At 38.2% G+C, this 21,394-nt stretch overlaps 1 protein-coding gene and 1 pseudogene across 8 annotated transcripts in view; one reads left to right on the top strand and one right to left on the bottom strand.

The window, feature by feature from the left end:
* Positions 1-21,394, top strand: part of SYNE2 (spectrin repeat containing nuclear envelope protein 2) — a 321,249-nt gene that overhangs the window by 30,290 nt on the left and 269,565 nt on the right. For 7 of the 8 annotated variants that reach the window (XM_072762566.1, XM_072762568.1, XM_072762570.1 and 4 more), the window contains exon 1: positions 18,413-20,511. In XM_072762566.1, the coding sequence (XP_072618667.1) occupies positions 20,433-20,511 (79 nt within the window). In that variant the 5' untranslated portion in view covers positions 18,413-20,432. Of the gene's footprint in view, positions 1-18,412; positions 20,512-21,394 lie in introns of those variants that run through there. The other variant, XM_072762565.1, reaches the window with a different exon arrangement.
* LOC112921291 (ubiquitin-like protein 5 pseudogene) lies at positions 19,075-19,388 on the bottom strand (annotated as a pseudogene).

Genomic DNA, 21,394 nt, shown 5'->3' on the forward strand with positions numbered 1-21,394 from the left:
AAATTCCAAATGCACTACTAGGTGGGCTCACTGCCTACAAAAACATGCATACTGGCAGACACACAAACTTTATCACCTCTGTTTAATGTCCCTGGCCAAGGGATAGGACTCTGATAATGCACAAAAAGGAATATGTCCACTTGGGTAATTGAGAATTGATGTTACCTTTGTTTTCTTTTTGGCTTTATCATCTTCTGATACGTAATGATTTTTTGTGTAAGAATAATTGACTATGATTCCTATGACACAGGGTAGACTTCAGGCTCTATTGTCCACTTGTTTATTATATGGAATGTAATCATTTTCTTTTTAAATCATAGGGTTTGATTTCCAGAGGTAGGCAGAAGAGAGGTAATTTTAAGAATATGTTGTGTGATTATTAGGTGCAAAGTCAATTACCAAGTGCCAAATTTATTTACCCACTGGATGTATATCAATTTTATATCTTATAAATAGATGTCTAAATTGTTTGATAGAATATTTTGTACTGAGACACCTGACTGGCTCAGAAGAGCATGAGACTCTTGATGTCTGGTTTGTGAGTTCAAGCCCCATACTGGGTGTAGAGATTATTTCAATAAACAAATCTTTAAGAAAAATATTTTGTGCTTATTGGAGTAGTAGTCTTAATAATTTTTTTATTTTTTATCTTTTTTTAAAAATCTTTTTTAAAGATTTTTATTTATTTATTCATGAGAGACACAACAAGAGAGAGAGGTAGAGACATAGGCTGAGGGAGAAGCAGGCTCCATGCAGGGAGCCTGATGTGGGACTCGATCCTGGATCCCGGGATCACACTCTGGGCCAAAGGCAGATGCTCAACCTCTGAGCCACCCAGGCGTCCCAATTTTGTTTTTAAATAGCATGGACTATTCTTTATTAAAGAAATTATAAAGAAAACCTTAACAGCATGGAAATAATAATTTTGAGAAAAAAAAATAAAAGTAATTCTTAATAATAAAAGAATTTATCCTCTTTTCATATTTCAAAGAATGTCCTATAATGAGACTATGTAATGACTGTCAGTCATTTAAAGTGATACTTTGTGCATTTCTATTAGAAAGGCAGATTTGAAGGATGCTTGGGTGGCTCCGTCAGTTAAATATCTGCCTTTGGCTTGGGTCATGATCTCAGGGTCCTGAGATCAAGCCCTGCATCTGGCTCCTTGCTGAGCAGGGAGCCTGCTTCCCTCTGCCTGTAGCACCCCCTGCTTGTGCTCTCTCTGTCTGTGTCAAGTAAATAAATAAAATCTAAAAAAAAGAGGCAGATTTGAAATGATCAGACCCTCTTTACTCTCTGTGGCTCCATGGGATAGGTGGTCAGCTTGTGCCATAGAAGAGAACACAGTGATTGTCCTTGAGGAGGATCCAGAGGCTCAGTCCTGCCTCACCCCCACCCTGCCAGCCTCGTTGGCATTGCCAGCCAGACAGGAGATTGATCGCTACTTGGAATAACTCAGTAACTGAATTGGAAGTTATCTAACTTCTAGAGCAACAAGGAACTGGTTTTTCTTCATTCCTGGTGTTTGAAATAATGTTGAGAAGTGGTAAGATGGTTGGGTTTGGTACTGTGAGTCCTGCTTTTGGTAACATCATGAAATCACAGATTTATCTAGCTGGAAGGGCTACTTAGAGAATGTCTGCATCCACTTTTATGTTATGAATGAGAAAATTAGGGTTCAGATATATTAAATGCATTCTCTAGGCTTGGGCCAAAACAAGGACTAAAACACACATCTGCTAAACCACTAGTCCAGGAATACTGTGACATGGTACTGCCTTCTCACAAGACCATTTAGCTTCTCAGACTAGACTTGATGTGGCTCTGGTGTCCTGGGCCTACGTGGGAAGCACCGTCCTTCACTCCATAGCCAGCCAGCCAGCCCCTGATGTGTGCTGGTCCTTGCTTCTCTTACCCTGGGTAAGGATTTGAATCTGCACTATTTGTAACTATTTGAATCTGCACAGAACAGAGCTGAAGCACAGTGGTAACAACAGCCAGGAATCAAGTAAAGTGAAGGAATGTTTCCCTCTTGTCTTGGAGTCCATTTTCTTAACGATTGATTATCTTGCTAACCACCTACTATAGTGCCTGAAACATGCAAGGTGTACATGAATACTTTTTGAGTAATTTGTTGACTAATAATAAATGAACAGAGGCCAAAAGGTAACAGAACTTCTTTTGCTTTCTTTGTTTTCTTGTGTTTTCTTGAGAAGTTTAGGAGAACTAGCCCTTTCTCTTTTCCAATTCAAGTTTTATATACTCTCAAGGTGCAGTGTGGGCATTATAATGACACTTATGGAGGCTAGTAACATAGAAATGCGAATGCTTAATATTTAGCAGAATAAAACAAATATGTGGTATAATTACAACTTTGTAAAAAAATGGAAAACCCATGTTGAAGATAAAAATAATCTAAAAAATTATGGATAGGTTTCATTCATTTTTTTGTTTTCTGTGTTATTAAAAAATCACTATAATAAACACATAGTACTTACATAGTACAAAAAAATCCTATTAAAAGTAAATAAAATGTATAGCTCATTCTGTAGAAAATAAATGTGAACTGTAGTTTGACTTTTTATCCTTATGGTATACAAAATATGGATTTAAACTTTTTTTTTCATAGTCTAAAACTTCAGATCCATTTCTCAATCCCTGGCTCTGTTGTGTTGGACTGGAGGAATAAACTTAGTATTGCACTTATACTGATTTATAATGTGAATAGATTCACTTGTCCTGGCCAGGCTTCTCATCCACCACTCTACATTTGCTAGGTACTACCTAGCTGGGAAATTTTAAGGGTAAGATGCTAGAAATTGATCCTTTTCTTTTTTTTTTTTTTAAGATTTTATTTATTTATTCATAGAGACACAGCTAGAGAGAGAGAGGCAGAGACACAGGCAGAGGGAGAAGCAGGCTCCATGAAGGGCGCCCGACGTGGGACTCGATCCCAGGTCTCCAGGATCATGCCCTGGGCTGCAGGCAGTGCTAAACCGCTGCTCCATCGGGGCTGCCCGATCCTTTTCTTTTTAAGCCTGTTTGACATGCCTTGCTTTTTTTGGATTCCCCAGGCAGTTAGTTCCTGCTGTTGTTTATGATCCTCAAAAACACTCTTCCTGTCTCTGCAAAACCTTTTACACTTACTCATCTTTGCATCCCCAGTGCCTGATACAGTGCCTGGCAGGTAGTAAGCACTCAACTGGTAATTGTTAAATGAATGAATGAATACAGTGCCATCTGGAAGCCTCAATTTTTCAAGACTCTGGTTCATGTTTTTATAATATTTATCTTAAGCCTGAGTGCTAGAAGAAAATTGGAACTGAAAGCTTCTAAGTTAATTTAAAAACTTAGCAACTATATATGTGTATATATATATATATATATATATATATATATATATATATATATGATTGAGGGCTCTAGTGGGACTGGACCCTTATAAGACAAATCGGACCATTATCTGAGAAAGATTGATTTTGTTGGTTGCCTTTATAAGTGAACACCGTAAAGAGAAAGAATGGGTACCTGGCCAAGCAGCAGCTGGTACATCTGTTGATAAAGGCGTATGTAATTCCGGTCGGTTGCAGCAGTGCATAGGCCAAAAGGAAAAATCAAATCAATCTGCTTTTGCCCATTTGTAATAGAAAATTAATTTTGAGTGTGAAAGCAACTTGCAGCTGCCACTAAAATTGACAAATATTTTTCTAAAGAAATAGTACACACACACACACACACACACACACACAAAGAAATAGTACATTTCAGAAACAAGCTTCTCATTTTAACAGCCAACATATTTTTGGCTGTTGTATTTGCTGGCAAACATTTCAAATTTAGAAATATTTCTTTTAAATATCTTGGAAAGATTAGTGTTTGGAATTTTCAAGACAGCACATCCTTCAATACTGGGGAAATGCTACCCAACAGAAACAGGTATAAAAATGAATGTACAGTTTTGTTACTTGAACCACTTGACAAAAATGCTTGTATAGTCACAGTGAGATCCTGCACATATTTTCCCAAACATTTTAGTCATTTCTGCTCTGAGAATTTTACCAGTGTACATGCAGCCATTGGACTTCAGTTCAGAAAGCCTAGTTCAGCTTTGGAAACTTAACAGAATTCCTCTAGTTCCTGAACCCCCTTTTCTCTCCAGAAGAATTTGATTCTACAGTTCCTCTGAAACCTTGAAAATCCAAGAAAAAAATCATTACCAATAGAAATAGGTATTTTACCTTAAAATACATCCAGGAAGACAATTCAGTTTTCTATGGCTAAGAATTCTGACCATTTGGTGAGAGAAAAAAAATCTTGTCAAAAATGAAACAGAGAGTAAATTCAAGTGGAGATATTGAAGGAGGAAGTTGGAACTTAAAAAAAAAATCCTGTGACTTGGGAAGACTGAATTTCAAAATAATTTTTACTTTTATTTAAGTGCGTCTAGAAAAATTCGTATATATTTTTTGAGTTTTCGTTTGCCTACTTATTTGTACATTTAGTTTTTTAATTTGTTCATTCTCTACCTTATTCATGAAGGATTTGTGTAAAATAAGGTATCATATGACATAAGGTATGTCCATAAAAGGTAAAAACAAAAAAACAAGACAAAGTCCAGGGAAAAACAAGCATAGGAGTGAGTACCCACGTAATTACTGCAGTTTGACTTCATAGTGAGCTTTGTGTTTTTGGACACCAAATGAAAAGAGAACATGAATTATATGGCTCTTATTTTTAGGAAAGAAGACAACAACAAAAATAGCACAAAATAACAGCAAAACCCCAACTTGTTCCTCCAAGGAAGTGGTGGAGTATTTCTGAGTACTAAATTCTTTGTTTTTAAAGATTTTGTTTATTTATTAGAGAAAGAGAGAGAGAGCATATGAGCGGGGCAGAGCAGAAGGAGAGGGAAAAGTGGACTCCGTGCTAAGCGTGAGTCAGACGTGGGGCACAAATCCAGGATCCCATGATATGACTGGACCCCAAGGCAGACACTTAACCAACTGAGCCACCGAGGCACCCCTGTTTCTTAGTGCTAAATTCTGAGTGGGGTTGAGAGCTAACAGCTTCTCTCCAGTTTTTTTCCTTCATTTGTTCACTGTTTGAATCTTTCCTCATTTATTATGTGCCCACTGTATGCCACACACAGTGCTAGATGATAGAGATAAGCAGTAAGCAAGACATAGTCCCTTCTCTGGGCTCACTGTCTAGAATCTGCAGGAGATGCAGGGTTGAGGGAACCACTCCGAAGGGACAGGTGGGCTCCCCGGTAGATCCTTCAAAGGGCAGGGTTTCTCTAGTTAGTTGGCATTTCAAATTGACATTCAGAACCCACAACCTCTAAATCAATGCCAGGATGTTTGCAGTATACTTCAGCATGAGATGCCAGAAGGGGGCTAAACAAGAACTAAATGATGGGGGTCTAGTAAGGCTGAGGTTATTTCTAGAGTGGGGACCAGAGAGAAGTGGTGTATTAGTGACACAGCTCCTTCTTTGGGGAGGGGAAGGAAAGCCAACTCACCTGAAGCTAATTTACTGAATGGCAAATGAACCTAAGGACTTGTTGCTTTTCACTAGGAAAGTTTAAGTCATTCTTACAAGATGCAATGATTTTAACAGCTTTTTGAGGATGTGTGTGGGCTTTAAGGTCATATTAGTGTGCTGGCATTTTATGGAGTCTTCAGTCTGTGTTTGCCTTGTTGAATGGGAGGGGACTGGGGCTGAGAGATGAGAACACCCTGCAGAGCCTGGACTGCTGATCTAGAAGAGAGAGGGGGTGGAGGGACAGTGAATGGGCACTTAGCAGAGAGGCAGAGTAAGAATATATTAATGACAAGTACACTCATCAAAAATATATATTCTTGGGCAGCCCTGGTGGCGCAGCGGTTTGGCGCCGCCTGCAGCCTGGGGCATGATCCTGGAGACCCTGGATCGAGTCCCACATCGGGCTCCCTGCGTGGAGCCTGCTTCTCCCTCTGCCTGTGTCTCTGCCTCTCTCTCTCTCTGTGTCTCTATGAATAAATAAATTAAAAAAAATATATATATATTCTTGAGGGCCAAGAATTCTCAGGAAAATATTTTTCTTTTGAATAATAATAAGCCAATTTATTATGCCCCCTCAGTACCTTTTTTTCCCTTTCCCTCACTGTTCCACACCCCACTGGAAGTATTGTGAATCCGTTGCTTCTAGTCGAGAATTTCTATCGGTTCGGGGGCTCCTGGGCATTGAAGCTACAGGTGATGTGAACTTTATATAGCTTAGAACTGGAATACAGATGTCTTCAAGTGACTTGGCATTGAGAAATATTTTTTAAAAATCTCATTTACTGAAAGCACGTACAGTTTCATTTTCCACAGTGGATTTTTCTTTTTCACCAATAAGGAACAGTTTGCATTTGTACCTCATTTTGTAACTTTCAACATGCTATCTCTTGTCTACATAGAAAGTCTGAGTTAATTTAACTCACTTGATCGTACCCTCTAGTGTCCCAGGGACAGTTGGAAGTAACCTGTAGAAAGATGTAGAATTAAACAGAACTAAAAACAAACAAACAAACAAACAAATAAATAAATAATAGAGGAGGACCTTGCGGTGAAGGAAAAATAAGGGTAGTTGAATAAAGCCAGTGGGAAAACAACTTGTTTCCATAAAGTCATTTGTAATTGCTAGAGCTGGGCTATACCAGCCAAAACAGAGAGGGAAACTTTGTTTATAAAAATAACATGGTCATTAGATGAAAAGAATAAGTGCCCAGGATCACAGTTTTTCTTGGTCCTGGGACCTGAGAGAATGTTCCACATCGTGTTCTCGTAAAAGAACACCGTGTGTCTTGTGCACGGTACTAACTTCTGTGTGAGAAGTGCAATAGTGGGTTCCTCCTGACTGCTCCCCATCATATCCGGCTCCGTAAGGCTTACGGGATTGTACCAGAATACGTTATAATAGAATAGTTCTCTGAGGACATATAACAATGTAGTTCAGGTTCACAGTTCTCTGAGGCTGGACAGGATCCAAAGGCAACATCCAGGAATGGGTGGACTCTTGGCCTTTTGGGCATTCCTCCGTGACTGTTATTTCTTGTAACCCACTGTTTTTAAATGTGTAGCTGAGAACTCGGGTTAGATTCTTTGGCAAGAACCCGAGAGGCTCTGAGTTGGCTCAGACAAAATCATTATCCTCATTTCACAGATGAAGAAATGGGACCTGGGAGAAGCTGATGATTAGCCAAGGCTGTGTGGTCAGTGGCAGAGCCGGGACCAAAGCCAGATTCTTCTGACTCTAAATCGAGGGCTCTTTCAAGCATTTCATCTCTCTTGTCTAGTTTAAGTAGAATTCTATTAGAATTTTGAAATGTTAAGAACGAATATTTTAAACAACCATAATATACTCCCTACTTAGATGTTAAATTTTTGGCTAAAAGAAGACATTAGCTGCAGAGCTGAAGTTCTGACCTGCCCCCCTGGCCCCCCGACTTCCTTTGTCCTCACTCTGCAGTTAGTGGGTAGCATTCCTGACTCTGTTTCTGTTTTTTTCATCATGTATATGTGTGTGTGTTCAAAATTCATATGAGGTATATAAATGACTTCATAGTGTCCCAGTCCTTTTGCACTTGCTTCCCTCCCCACCCCCATTATCGTTTTGATATATAACCTTGCTGATACTGGTCGGGTGTTCATTTTAGCTGTGGCATAGTCTTCCTTGCATGAATCAACGGCAGTTTATCCATTCTTCTACTGATGGGATTCAATTATTTCCACTTTTTTCTGTTATCAATGATTCCACCACGAACATTCTTGAATACGTCTCTTTGTGTACAATTGTTTTTAAGATTTTATTTTTAAGTAATCTCTACATACAATGTGGGGATTGAACTCACAACTCCAAGGTTAAGAGTCTCAGACTTCACCAACTGAGCCAGCAGGTGCCTTTCTGTGCAATTTTAGAGCATTTTTTTAGTTGGCAGAAATTTCAGTCACCAATCGTTGCTGCTCCTACTTGAGCAGCGGTCAGATGCTGAGTCCTCCTGGGAAAACCTTGCATCCCCCCAAATGCTGTTTGGGTCCATTTCAGCCATTGCTGTTCCAGGCTCAGTGAGCCTTTCTTGCCCTCCAGCTCCTTGTACGTCTCTAGTTGGTTTGTTCTGGTTCTTGATTGTGGCCTGTTCTAAGCACCAGTTGCTTCTCAAGGACCCTACCCCACCCTTGCTCCTGCTGCTTCCCAGAGGTGACTTCGCTTCTTATTTTCCTGAGAAGAATGAGGTCATCTGATGAGAGCTTCCTAAATCCCTCTCTCCCAAATTTCTCAGCATTTCCACCTATAAGGATGATGAACATGTCTTTGTAAACTATAAATTCTTTATGGAACGAATGGAGGTATAATTTTTTTTTTTAACTTCTCAGACCTAAAAGGGACTTTTGTCTTACCAGGTGCTGCACCATCTTCAGAATCACTAATTCAAATACCTTCTGACCATAGCGTCCACTCTTCTGTCTTAACTGCAAAAGCGCCCTCACTGTCATGGTTCTTCAGCTGCACAGAGATGTGGGTCTGGGTGTTTTTTCATTCTGCCTGTTGGCCCCTTGCTGTCTGCATATCCTCTCTTTCCATGTCCTGCTCCTGCCAGCTCCCACCTTAGACCTCCCCTTTAGAGCCCTGCTCTTTCCTGCACTGACCTGCCTGGTGTCATCTGGGAACTTTCCTTTTCTCCTGTGTTTGAGATCTACTATTTGTTTTTCTCATTTTTAGTTTTCTATTTTGTGGGAATACTTTCTTTCCTCTTTCTTGTTTTACTTTCTTATTTTGCTAGAGTAAGTCTGCCGGTAGCTTTCTAAGAGCAAGTGCCTAGGACATGAATTTTTTGGAGCCTTGCATGTCAGGAAAGGACTTTTCTATGTCTTGACACTTGATGAATACTTCCACTGGATAGAGATTACAGGTTGAAAATAATCTGATTTTTAAAAATTGTGGTACAATAATACATATGACATAAAATTCCTTTTTAACCATTTTTAAGTGTATAGCTCAATGGTATTAAGTACATTGACCTAGTTGTGTAATTGTCACCACCATCTATCTCCAGATCTCTATTTCTTGCAAAACTGAAATTCTGTACCCATTAAATAATTAAAAGTTAATTGAAAATTAATTAAAACAATTAATTCCTCATTCCCCTTACCCCACACCCCCTGGCAACCACCATTCTACTTTCTGTGTCTATGAATTTGACTACTCTCGGTACCTCATATAAGTGGAATCATACAGTATTTGTCTTTTGTGACTTGCTTATTTCACTTAGCATAGTGTCCTTCTGTTGTGGCCACATTGTAGCATATGTCAGAATTTCCTTCTTAGGGCTGAGTAATATTCCATTGTGTGCACATGCCACATTTTGTTTATCCATTCATCCATAGATGAACACTTGGACTGCTTTAACCTTTGGCTACTGTGGATAATGCTGCTATAAATATGGGTGCATAAATATCTCTTTAAAACTCTGCTTTGTTTTTTTGTGCATAAACCCAAAAGTGGAATTTCTGGGTCTAATTCTATTTTTCATTTTTAAAAGGAAACTCCACACTGTTTTCCATAGTGGCTGCACCATTTTGCATTCCTACAAACAGAACATAAACTTTCTAATTTCTCCACATCCTTAAGAACACTTACTGTATTCTGTTTTTTTTTTTTTTTTCATTTTAAATAGTAGTCATCCTAATGCACTTGAGGTGATACCTCATTGTGGTTTTGATTTACATTTTCCTTACGATTAACGATGTTGACCTCAAGTCCCTTGCCCGTTTATTTTTTCTTTGCCTATTTTTGATTGGGTTTTTTTTTGTTGTTGAGGTATGGGAGTTCTTTATATTCTGAATATTAATTTCTTACCAGGTATATGATTTGCAAATATTTTCTCCCATTCTATGAGCTGCCTTTTTACTCTGTTGATAGTATCCTTTGATGCACAGATTAATTTGTTTATTTTTAAAGACTTATTTATTTATTTGAGGGAGAGAGAGAGAGGGGTCAGGGGCAGAGAGAGAGAGTGAATCTCAAGTAGACTTCCCACTGAGGGCAGAGCCTGAGTTGGGGCTCCATCTCAAGACCCTGAGATCATGACCTGAGCCAAAGTCAAGAGTTGAACATTTAACCTGAGCCAACCAGGTGCCCTAATGCTCAGAAATTATTAATCTTAATGTAGTCTATTTTTTTTGCCTGTGCTTTTGGAATCATATGAAAGAAATCATTTCCAAATCCAGTGTCATGAAGCTTTTGCTCTGTTTTTTTTCTAAGAGTTGTATAGTTTTAGCTTTTAGGTTTTAGATTTTATGTTTAGGTTTTCTCAGAACTTTTAATGTATTCCTCTCTGTCCATTGTCCAGTGTGGTTATACAAAAAGTCTGATGCTGTTCTGATTCTTGTTTCTTGGTGTGTGGTCTATTTTTTTTTTCTCTCTGGGAGATTCTTTATCCCAGCTATTCTGAAATTTTGCAATAACGTAATTTGCTGAGAGCCTTTTAAAAAATATTTTTGGAGACACTTATGCTCTTATAAGATGGAAATACTTGTCCTTCAGTTCTGGAAAGTCTTCTTGTATTGCTTCTTTGATTATTTCTTTCTCTGTGTTCTCACTTGGATGTTAGACCCACTGGATTTGTCCTTTATGTTTTATGTATATTTTAAAATTTTTTCTCTTTTTTGTTTTGGAAGATGTCCTTGTTTTATGTTCTCTTTCATTGATCTTTTAAAATAGAATATAATTTTTTATTTTTTTTAATCATAATGCCCTGTTCCTGTCTTACTGCCTTGCCCAGGTCCATCTTCTTGGTCCTGACTTGGTGTTCTTGGCTTAGTTTCCCATTGGGCTTGAAGCATTTACTTTGGAAAAAAAAAAGAAAGGAATATGCCCAAGTTACCTGAATTCCAAATAGAATAGAAATCTGTCCTTTGGAACTGAAGCCATGGTGTCTGATGTACAGCTGAAATTTCTTTATTTTTTACAGCTGAAATTTCAAAACTGAATTCCTACATTGTCTCCAAACCTGTTCCACCTGCATCTGTCTCTGCCTCAATTTATGGCTTCTCCATCCTTCCTGATGCTTAAGCCAAAAGTTTTGGTCATTTTTTATTTTTCTCTTTCTCTCACACTTGACCTCAAATCCATTAGAAAATCTTGTTGGTGCCATCTTCAAAATATGTTTAGAATCTCACCACTGATCACTACTACTCCTGAGGTCCCAGCTAGCATCTGGATTTCTGTAATAGCATTTTCTCCTAACATTTTATTATGGAAATTCTCAATATACAACCAAGTTGAATTTTATCCACATACTCATATTTCAGCCCTAGGTTCCACCCTTAACATTTTACCACCTTTACTTCCTCTTTATTATCATCCACCCATCCCTCTGTCCATCCATTCTGTAATAACCTTTTAACTTCGTTCCTTGTCCCATGTTTTATTCCCAGTACATCAATCTAGGTGATAATTTTGAAACCTAAGTTAAATCATGTCTCCCTTTTGGTCAAAACTCTGATACCGCTACCCATTTCACTACTACTAACTCTGTAGTTGTTATGATCCCAAAAGGGAAGATTGTCTTGGTAACTTACAGATTCCAGTGGAATTGTGAATTCATATTGAGCTTCTGTGCATTTGCATCACTGAGAGTGAAATTGACTTTTGTCTTTGGAGGAAATGAAAGAAACTCTACTGCTATTCAAGAGAGCTGTGATTAAAATCTTTAAACATTTGTTCCTGCCAAGGTAGTTTTCTTATATTTTGTTCTTCATTTCAGCATGTGTGTGGGTATAGATAGATGTTTGTAAACAAGACTAAGTCTGATCTCCGAAGGGCTTTCCAAAGTAATTCTGTCTAATAGAATATGACTTTTGCTTGGACTTTTTCTTTCTTTCTTTTTTTTTTTTTTAAAGGAAATAGAAGTTTGTTGAGTACACTGCTAGGGAGTAGCAGGCAGGACAGCAGAGGAAAGATTACTGCTTGGGTATTATTAAAAATCCAGTGAGTAAAGAAAAAGCTAGTGATGTATCTTTCGTTGTATGTACATTGTCACGTGAGGGTGTAAAATGGAAAATGCTGATTATATTTGTAACTGATACTGTGAAGCCTTTTATGAGTTTTAAAATTAATTTTATGGTGTCCTTTTAAAAAAAAAGTCAATTATGATCAATTTCAGTTTTTATTTCTCCCTGAAGTTTTCTTTTCTTTCCTACATTTGCCTCTAGATTCCTCTTTTTGTTTTGATCCCTCCTTTCATTCTTGGGGGCTTACCTTCAGTGACTGCTAATATTTGGCTGTCTGTTCATATTTAAGAGTGGGGAATGAAGAAGTCAATTAATGGAATTTCACAATAGGGTGATTTGGCAGAGAACTGACCTTTCCATATAGGAACCCCAAATATCAGGATCTGGTAGTCCTCTCTAGGGGCTTTTACTTTCTCCAGGAGAGAATCCTCTGGAATCCCACCTATGGGTACAGCTGGAGATCTAGTGAGTAGGTCTCGCTGCTGATGCTTTTGGAAGAAGAGGGTGGATGAGGGCTAGGAGTCTTACTGTTGCTGTGGAGACTTGCCTAAAATCTTGCTATCAGCCCTTATCACCAACATACTGTTTTGTTTATTTTTGGGTCTTTGTGTCATCCTCAACTCCTGCTATATCTTCTGCCCCATGTTCTACTCCTTTTAGGGATTCTTCAAGGATAGGGATAGGGAAGCTGGACTTAATAGGAAAGCCAGGAATTTTTGGTAGCAATTTAGGGACAAAATAATCAGGTCACGGACAGAGGTGATGACTAAAGAAATGAAGAAATACATATGGAAAAGAAGCAACCCAAACCATTATCAATACTTAAAACTTAAAGACATATCCAGGGCTCTGGGGAGATTGGTGACCTGGTGGTAACAAAGGCAGGAAACTTTTGCTGGAAGAATCATGATCTTTAGAAAATTTCAGTGTGTGATAGAAGGGCAGAATTCCAAGGTTAAAAATGTACCAATGTGGGGATCCCTGGGATGCCTCAGCGGTTTGGAGCCTGCCTTTGGTCCAGGGCGTGATCCTGGAGTCCCAGGATCAGGTCCCGCTTCTTCCTCTGCCTCTCTCTCTCTCTCTCTCTCTCTCTCTCTCTTTCTGTCTGTCTCTCATGAATAAATAAATAAAATTCTTAAAAAAAATGTACCAATAGAAATTAAAAATAATTACTTCCCAAGTGCAGGCTTTCTAGGTCTGTGCTAATTTAGCACATCAGCATTCATAATTTGGGAAGTTTTCATCCTTAAGTTCTTTTACTCTTCATTTTAGTATTGTGACAAGGTTTTAATTTTTACTGATGGTTAAAAAGGGAGAGAATCTTGATAAATTCATTTCACAAATTATAATAAATACCATTTATATACTGTCGTGCATCTACTGTAGTAAGCACTCAATAAATGTTAGGTGTTACTATGGTTTTTAAGTTTCATGTTTTTTTTTTTTTTATTGAATTCCACCAGCCACTCTGTAGTATACATACTATCATTCCCTTTCTCTAGCAGTGGCCACTGCTGTTCTGAGCATTTGGGACTTGGTCAAGGCCAACACAGGGCTCTTTTACCGAAGTGGCTACATTCACCCAGAACGTTATTATCATGGAGAGGGTGGTTTAGCAGCACAGTTGGTATTGGCTGGTGAATGACACTGCTTTGTTGTGAGCTAACAAGTGCAGTAGTCTTATATCCAGAGAACTGCTACATATTTTTTTTCCCAAAAGTGTAGTGAATAGTTAAAATTGATTGTTCTGTCATTTTGTGGCTGTCCTTAGAAAAATAAAGTGCCTGAAAAGAAATAGTGGAGTAGAGTGGAGCTTAAAAGTTATCTGGTCTGATTTTTCCAAAGACATCCAGATGGCCAAGAGACACATGAAAAGATGCTCAACATCACTCCTCATCAGGGAAATACAAATCAAAACCACAATGAGACATCACCTTTTACCTAGTCAGAATGGCTATAATAAAACAACAATAGCAACAACAGCAAGAAATAACAAATATTGGTGAAGATGTGGAAAAAAGGAATCCTCATACACTGTTGGTATGAATGTAAACTGGTGCAGCCACTGTGGAAAACAGTCTGGAGGTTCCTTAAAACATTAAAAATAGAAGTACCATTTGATTCAATAATTCCACTACTGGGTATTTACACAGAGAAGATAAAAACACGAATTCAAAAAAATACATGCACTTCTATGTTTATTGCAGCATTATTTACAATAGCCAAGATATGGAAGCAGCCCAAGTGTCCATCAATAGATGAATGGATAAAGATGATATGGTGTATGTATACAATGGAATGTTATACACTGATTAAAAAAAGATGAAATCTTGCAATGTGAGACAACATGGACGGACCTATAGGGTATTATGAGGTGAAATAAGTCAGACAGAGAAAGACAAATACTGTATGATTTCACTAGGTGGAATCTAAATAAACAAAAAGCAGAAACAGACCCATAAATACATAAAACAAACTGATGGTTGCCTGAGGGGAAAGATGTAGGAGAAGGCACAAAATGATAAAGGGCAATGGAGATACAGGCTTCCAGCTATGGAAAGGATAAGTCATGAGGATAAAAGGTACAGCAGAGGGAATATAGTCAATAGTGTTATAATAAGTTGTATAGTGAAGGGGCAGCTACACTTGTGGTGAATAATAATTCACCATAGCACAGCATAATCACTGTGTTGTACATCTGAAGCTAATGTACCCTGGTGTGTCAACTGTACATCAATCAAAAAAGTCACCCAATCTGCGGATTTGTACCAAGAGCTTCTGGTCCAGGGATGATGAAAGGACAGGTGATAACAGAATTAGGAAAAGTTGATGGGAAAAAAGGTGAAGAAACTTACTGCATATGTGCCACCAACTATCTTATGTGAGTTTGTAAGCAGATAAAAGCTAATGACTGTCAGTTGCTAGGAATAGCTCTATAACTCAACCAACAAAGGGACATCCTTCAGAATTGCTAGGTGGATCATAAATAACATGGTGCAGATAAAGACTAGGAAAAAGTGATGGGAAAAAGTGATGACCTTTAAAGCACTAAAGAATTACCTGAGTGTACCCACATTGTCTTGCCATGGTATACCTTCTGATCAGCCTCTGAACATGAGACAGATGTCCCTTTCCTCTTGCTGACACTGCGTTTTTCCAGTGTTCAAAAATAAGAGACCTTATTTAAGCTACAAAAAAGAATTTTGGGAATCTTTTCTGGAAATTTCTGAAAAAGACAGAAAAGTTTTCTAATATTTAATTTATGTCAAGTGTATTTTCCTCATTATGAAGATCTACATGTTCCATAGCAAATCAATTGGAGAACTGATCCTGAACTAAGTAATACCTTGTTCTTTATTTTGTCATCATTTGATTAAAATAAAAGCAAAAATGTTTCTCTTATTACAGCAGAAATATGCATTCACCATTTGAAATTTTAAAAATGTCAATAAGCAAAAGGAAGGAAATAAAAATCACCCATAATTCTGTTCACGAGAGATAACCTCTATTCAAATTTGATTTTTGAGTTGAAAAAATTCGAATTATAATAATCCAAAGTAAATGCCAAAGTTTCTTTCAAAAATGGAAATTCTTGTGTTTGAGGTTTTAGAGACACCAAAAGGATATTAAGATGTATTGCCTAAGCAAAACACAGTGACTTTAAAATTGCTATGCCATTTATAAAAGTGTGCTTATTAATTTATATGAACTTTATTTTATTTTCATTTTTTAAAAAGTATTGTATCCATTTATTCATGAGAGACACACATAGAGAGAGAGGCAGAGACACAGGCAGAGGAAGAAGCAGGCTCCATGCAGGGAGCCTGACGTGGGACTCGATCCCGGGTCTCCAGGATCACACCCTGGGCCGAAGGCGGCGCTAAACCACTGAGCCACCGGGGCTGCCCAATTTATATGAATTTTAAAAGCACAATTCCACACCGTTCCACTTGATTTTAGAATCTTTAAATGCCACTCTGTTAATTCTTTACTGAGTTCTTGGTTATGGGTCTGCGGATGGTCCGTTATTTTCATTCTCATCCCTGGATTTGTCACATAATTGTATGTAACTTTTATTTGAAAAGGAAAAGTCAAGCTATGAGGAACCCCCGGAAGGCCTCTTCCCTGCCAAATCTATTTGCACAGGGAAGCTGGAACATAGATGATGGCCTTGGGGTTTTTTTTCCTGATAGACCCTCGTGACTCCTGTGAGCCTGTGGCCATGCCCTTGTTCCTCTTTCTGCCTTTCTTTTTCATAATCTTTCTAGCTTCGTAATTCAGATCCTGAGAAATCTCTCAAAGGTTTTCTTTTCTACTTTGTTCCAGTTTTTCATGGGCCCTATTTAACAAATAACTTCCACCCTGGAGATATCAACAGTTTCTCACCAAAAACAGTTGTGTTGGAAATGTCATCATAAATTATCTTTAGTCAGGTCCTTATGACCTCTGTAGTACAGTCTGAGAAATAATTGTACTAAGACAGTATTTGGGTTAATCATCTATCACTTTGAACTGATTCAGTCTTTAAAGTTTAATTTTACTTTTTTTTTTTAAGATTTTATTTATTTATTCATGAGAGATAACAGAGAGAGAGAGGCAGAGACACAGGCAGAGGGAGAAGCAGGCTCCATGCAGGGAGCCTGACGTGGGACTCGATCCCTCGTCTTCAGGATCACGCCCTGGGCCAAAGGCGGCGCTAAACCACTGAGCCACTGGGCTGCCCTAATTTTACTTTTGATGGACATATTTTAGAAGCTCTAAGAAATTCTCCAGTAAATAAAAAATTATTATATTTTATTGACTTGATTGCTAATAAGTTTTCCCCATTAAAAACAGAAACCTTGGGGCACCTGGGTGGTTCAGTGGTTGAGCGTCTATCTGCCTTTGGCTCAGGTCGTGATCCTGGAGTCCCAGATCCAGTCATGCATCAGCTTCCCACGAGGAGCCTACTTCTCCCTCTGCTATGTCTCTGTTTCTCTCTGTGTGTCTCTTATGAGTAAATAAGTAAAATCTTAAAAAAATAAAAAACAATAGCAAAAAACACCCAGAAACCTCTCAAGCAGATACAGTTAGTTAACCCATGAACAATGTGGGAATGAGGGGCGCTGACCCTCCTCCACACCCACACAGTTGCAAATCCACGTATAACTTTGGAATCTCCTCAAACTTAACTACTGATAGCCTGCTGTTGAAGCCTTGCTGACAACAAGATAAAGATAACAATCGATTAACACATATTTTGTGTGCATGTATATATAATACATAATATACATATAATATATATATTACTTACTGTATTCTTACTATCAAGTAAGCTAGAGAAAAGAAAATGTCAAGAAAATCATAAGAGAAAATGTATTTTCACTACTGTAAAATATCTTTGTACAGGTGGACCTGTGCAGTTCGAGCCCATGTTCAAGGGTCAACTATAGTTATTTTAAGGTCTAGACTTCTTTTCACTAATACATTCTTTTTCTTCAACTTTAATATACAATGTAGTGGATTTCACCTACCCTTCTAGAGCAGGAATATTTGATTTTCTGATTATCACTTTGTTCTCTATTGTTCTGTTTTTATTTTAAATTCTTTCTTTTACATTTAATACCTTATATTTGATTAATAGTGCATGGTGATGAGTGATTCTCAGAGACATTCTTATTAAATTCAAGGTATTCGAATAATGCAAATGGGATCATTTGGAGTGAAATGCTGTTTTATAATTAGTGTACTCCTGACAGTCACATCTCTCTCCAGCTTCAGGTGTGGGACATGCCTTCTTCTTTGCTTCCACAGCACCTTCTACATACATTTCTTAGAGGATTTCACTCAGTATTATGTTCATTTGTCATTCTCAGAAGGTTGAATTCCTTGGGGCACTTGGGTGGCTCTGTTGGGCGACCACGTCTTGATTTCAGCCAGGTTCATGATCTCAGGGTTGTGAGAATAAGCCCTGTGTTGGGCTTTGCCCTAAGCATGGAGCCTGCTGCAGATTCTCTTTCCCTTTGCACATCCCCACTCCTGGCCCTGCTCATGTACGTGTTCTCCCTCTCTCTCTTAAAAAAAAAAAAAGGAAAAAAAAAAAGGAGAAAAAAAAGATTGAATGCTTTGAGAGCAGGAGCTAGGATGTTTAACTACTTGTTGAATAAATGAATGAAAGAAAGAATAAATAAAACATGGCAATTTTAGCTAGCTCTATGAGGTACCAACATATATTGGTTAGGAGCATAGACTCTGAAGCCAAAGCCACCTGTCTTCAAATCTTAGTTCCATCATTTATTAGCTATATGTCCGTAGACAACTGTATGTGACATTTCGTTTTGGTCTTTCAAATATGAGGATAATTAGAGTACCCAATTCGTATAGTTATTTTAAAGATTAATTGAGGTTATATATGCAGAGTGCTCAGAACGGTGCCTTTATATAGTAAGTGCTATACAAGTGTTTGCTACTATTGCTATTATACCCCCTTTAAGAAAATAGTCCTGGCATGGAATAGTGGATGCCTTTAGGAAATTCATTCTGGAATTCAGTTTTTCTCCCATCATCATAAAGAAGTACTTTGTCTTCACTTTGGGTTCAGGAGCCCTTGAGTATGGCAAGAGGTAGTAGAGGTCCTCAGTACATTAAAAGCTGAAAACATTTGTACATTTATCAAGCATCAGGCTGCACAGGCTCACTTGAACTAACAAACAGCTTTTCATTTTGGTTAGAAGCCTATCAACTCAGTATAGTAACACTGTTAAGGCAGGCAGGCTCTGCTTCATCTTAATTCCAAGGGTAAAACAAATTAATTATTAATTAACAAACATAGTTTATTTTGGTAAAATCTTTAACAACAGCAGTCCGTGGGAGAGATAATAAAGGGGTTTTGGATGATAAACAGAGTGGGGAAAACAGAATTTTGAAAGACTTTTGTTTGGCAACTTCTAAGATTTTATTAACTTGAATTTTTAAAAACAAGCATCTATACCAGTGTGGGGGGGAGGATGGGAGAAGAGGGCAGGGCAGGGCAGGACAGGGGTTAAGAATTCTCCTCTACTGGTAATAAAGCTCCAGATCCATCCCATCCTGGAGTTCATAGTCCCCCTAAAGGCATGTTGTCTTGAAAAATCATGTGCCACTTCTTCAGGACGATATTTTTCCAACAGGTGCCATTTTGGGGCTGCAATCAAGCTCTTAAGGTCTCCCGTGATTTCATCAGTGTTTTACTTAATGAGGACCTTCTTCCCTAGCTTGTCATTACAAACAACCTTGATTATCCTGTTTGGAGCTGGAAATGCCAGGAATCCACCAATGCCACAACCTCCTTGCTCAAGGACTGATGGATCTTTGAAGTCTGGCTCTAGCATTAAACTGTTGGATGATTTTTATTCTTTGGATAAAATGGTCTGATTGATTGTATCTAGCTGTTGGCCTCAGGTTTATTTATCGTTGTCTCCCTCCCACTGCTTTATTATAATGAATTTCCAACATGCAGGAAAGATAAACACTTTTACAGCGAATACCCAGAACACATTGAACATATAGATTTTACCACTAATGTTTTGCTGTATTTGTTTGATCAGGTGTCTGTACATTTACCCATTTTTCTATTCATTCCCTAATACATTTTATATTTTTGGTTAGGTTTATTTCGATAAGAAAGTCATCATCTATGTAGGAAAAGTCGAGTTTTTCAGCCCCCAGGATACTATTACTGGTGTACACATGCATGAAGTAATAAAAAATTAACTCTTACTGGAAGGATTCTTTAAGAGTCAAAGTGGGGTTAGAGGAAAAAAATGTGTGGAAAAGTGAGTGCTTGGGAAAATAATTCAATATAACAGATAACTTTATCAAAACATCCTTCTTGATATACTTTTTTTTCAGTTTCACTTTGCAAGCTATGCAAGCTCAGTTATTGTTTCCAGTAAATGGCAACATTTATGGAGCAGAAAGGAACTAAGTTAAATAAAAAGTTATAAGGAAAATCCTTGCAGATTGAAGTGAAAGATAAAATACATCCAAACAGCTAAGCCGTCACTTTGTGTCAACTTTACTTCCCCCAAGCAAGTTATGGAATCTCATTGGGTGGCTTCCCTTTTCGCCCCTGGTGTAGAATCCACAGTGCTAGCTGGTCGGGAGTCCTGCCAGCAGCTCGAATAGGTCACAGGGCAAAATCTTGATTATGATTCAAAAAAAGAAGGCGTGGTCACTTTGCCTCATGAACTACAGAAACACTCACTAGAAAACTGCTTCTCTTGGAAGGGCACGTTTCATTTGCTGTTGCCTTCTGGCAGTGTGTGTTTGCTAGAAACACAGAGTTGCAGAGTCACTAATGAGCATTTATCCTTTACTTTTAGTTCGCTTCTTTAACTGAGATGGACATGATATAATCTCCGTTGAGTCAAAGCATGGCATCTAGTCCTGTGCCTCCCACCGAGGATGAACAGGTTTCCTTGGGCATCGACGATCGCCATATTTCACTGCAAGGTAATTAAGATGGGGTGGGGGGCACTTTTCCCATTAAGTAACTGTGGGAACCTTACCCTCACCTCTCCATCTCCTGCATTCTGTCTCTCTTAGATATTTCTCCAGTGGTAGAACCTTTCAGTGTATGTAAATGTCTTTATTGCTACCTCGGCTCTCTAAGAAAGTAAGAAATAATTGGAAGGAATTTGGTATCCCGGTTTCTCACTGACTGTATGCATTTCATTTGTAGTGAAAATAGATAACGATTTTTTGCTTGGAATTGTTTGCACTTATTTTACATCTTTTTGCATAGCCTAACTTTCAAATGTACATCCTTATCTTGCCTAAAAAGAAAAGATTAGTGGTATGATCGTGAGTGAATAACCTTTGAATCCTGTTAATCATATTCTGCATTTATGCAGACTCAGCACTGTCTTTATATACATACATATATATATATATATTTTTTTTAATTTTATTTATTTATGATAGTCACAGAGAGAGAGAGAGGCAGAGACACAGGCAGAGGGAGAAGCAGGCTCCATGCACCGGGAGCCTGACGTGGGATTCGATCCCGGGTCTCCAGGATCGCGCCCTGGGCCAAAGGCAGGCGCCAAACCGCTGCGCCACCCAGGGATCCCTACACATATATTTTTAATGCTTCTTGTGGAGCTTGGCAATATTTGTTTTGTACGTTAAAAATTCATTAGTCTTTTCACCATTGTTGATAAAGTAAATCTTGGAGCTGAGTAAAGTTAGCTAGTGTAGAAGAAATAAGGCGATGCTAAGTCTTTGAAAATATTTATGAGACTATGTATTTTAAAATAATCTTTAAAATTATGTACAGGTTTTTTTTACTTATTTATTTGTTTGAGAGAGAGAGAGACAGAGACAGAGTGTGGGG

This window comes from Vulpes vulpes, chromosome 6, assembly GCF_048418805.1.
Source record: "Vulpes vulpes isolate BD-2025 chromosome 6, VulVul3, whole genome shotgun sequence".
Classification (NCBI taxonomy): Eukaryota; Metazoa; Chordata; class Mammalia; order Carnivora; family Canidae; genus Vulpes; species Vulpes vulpes.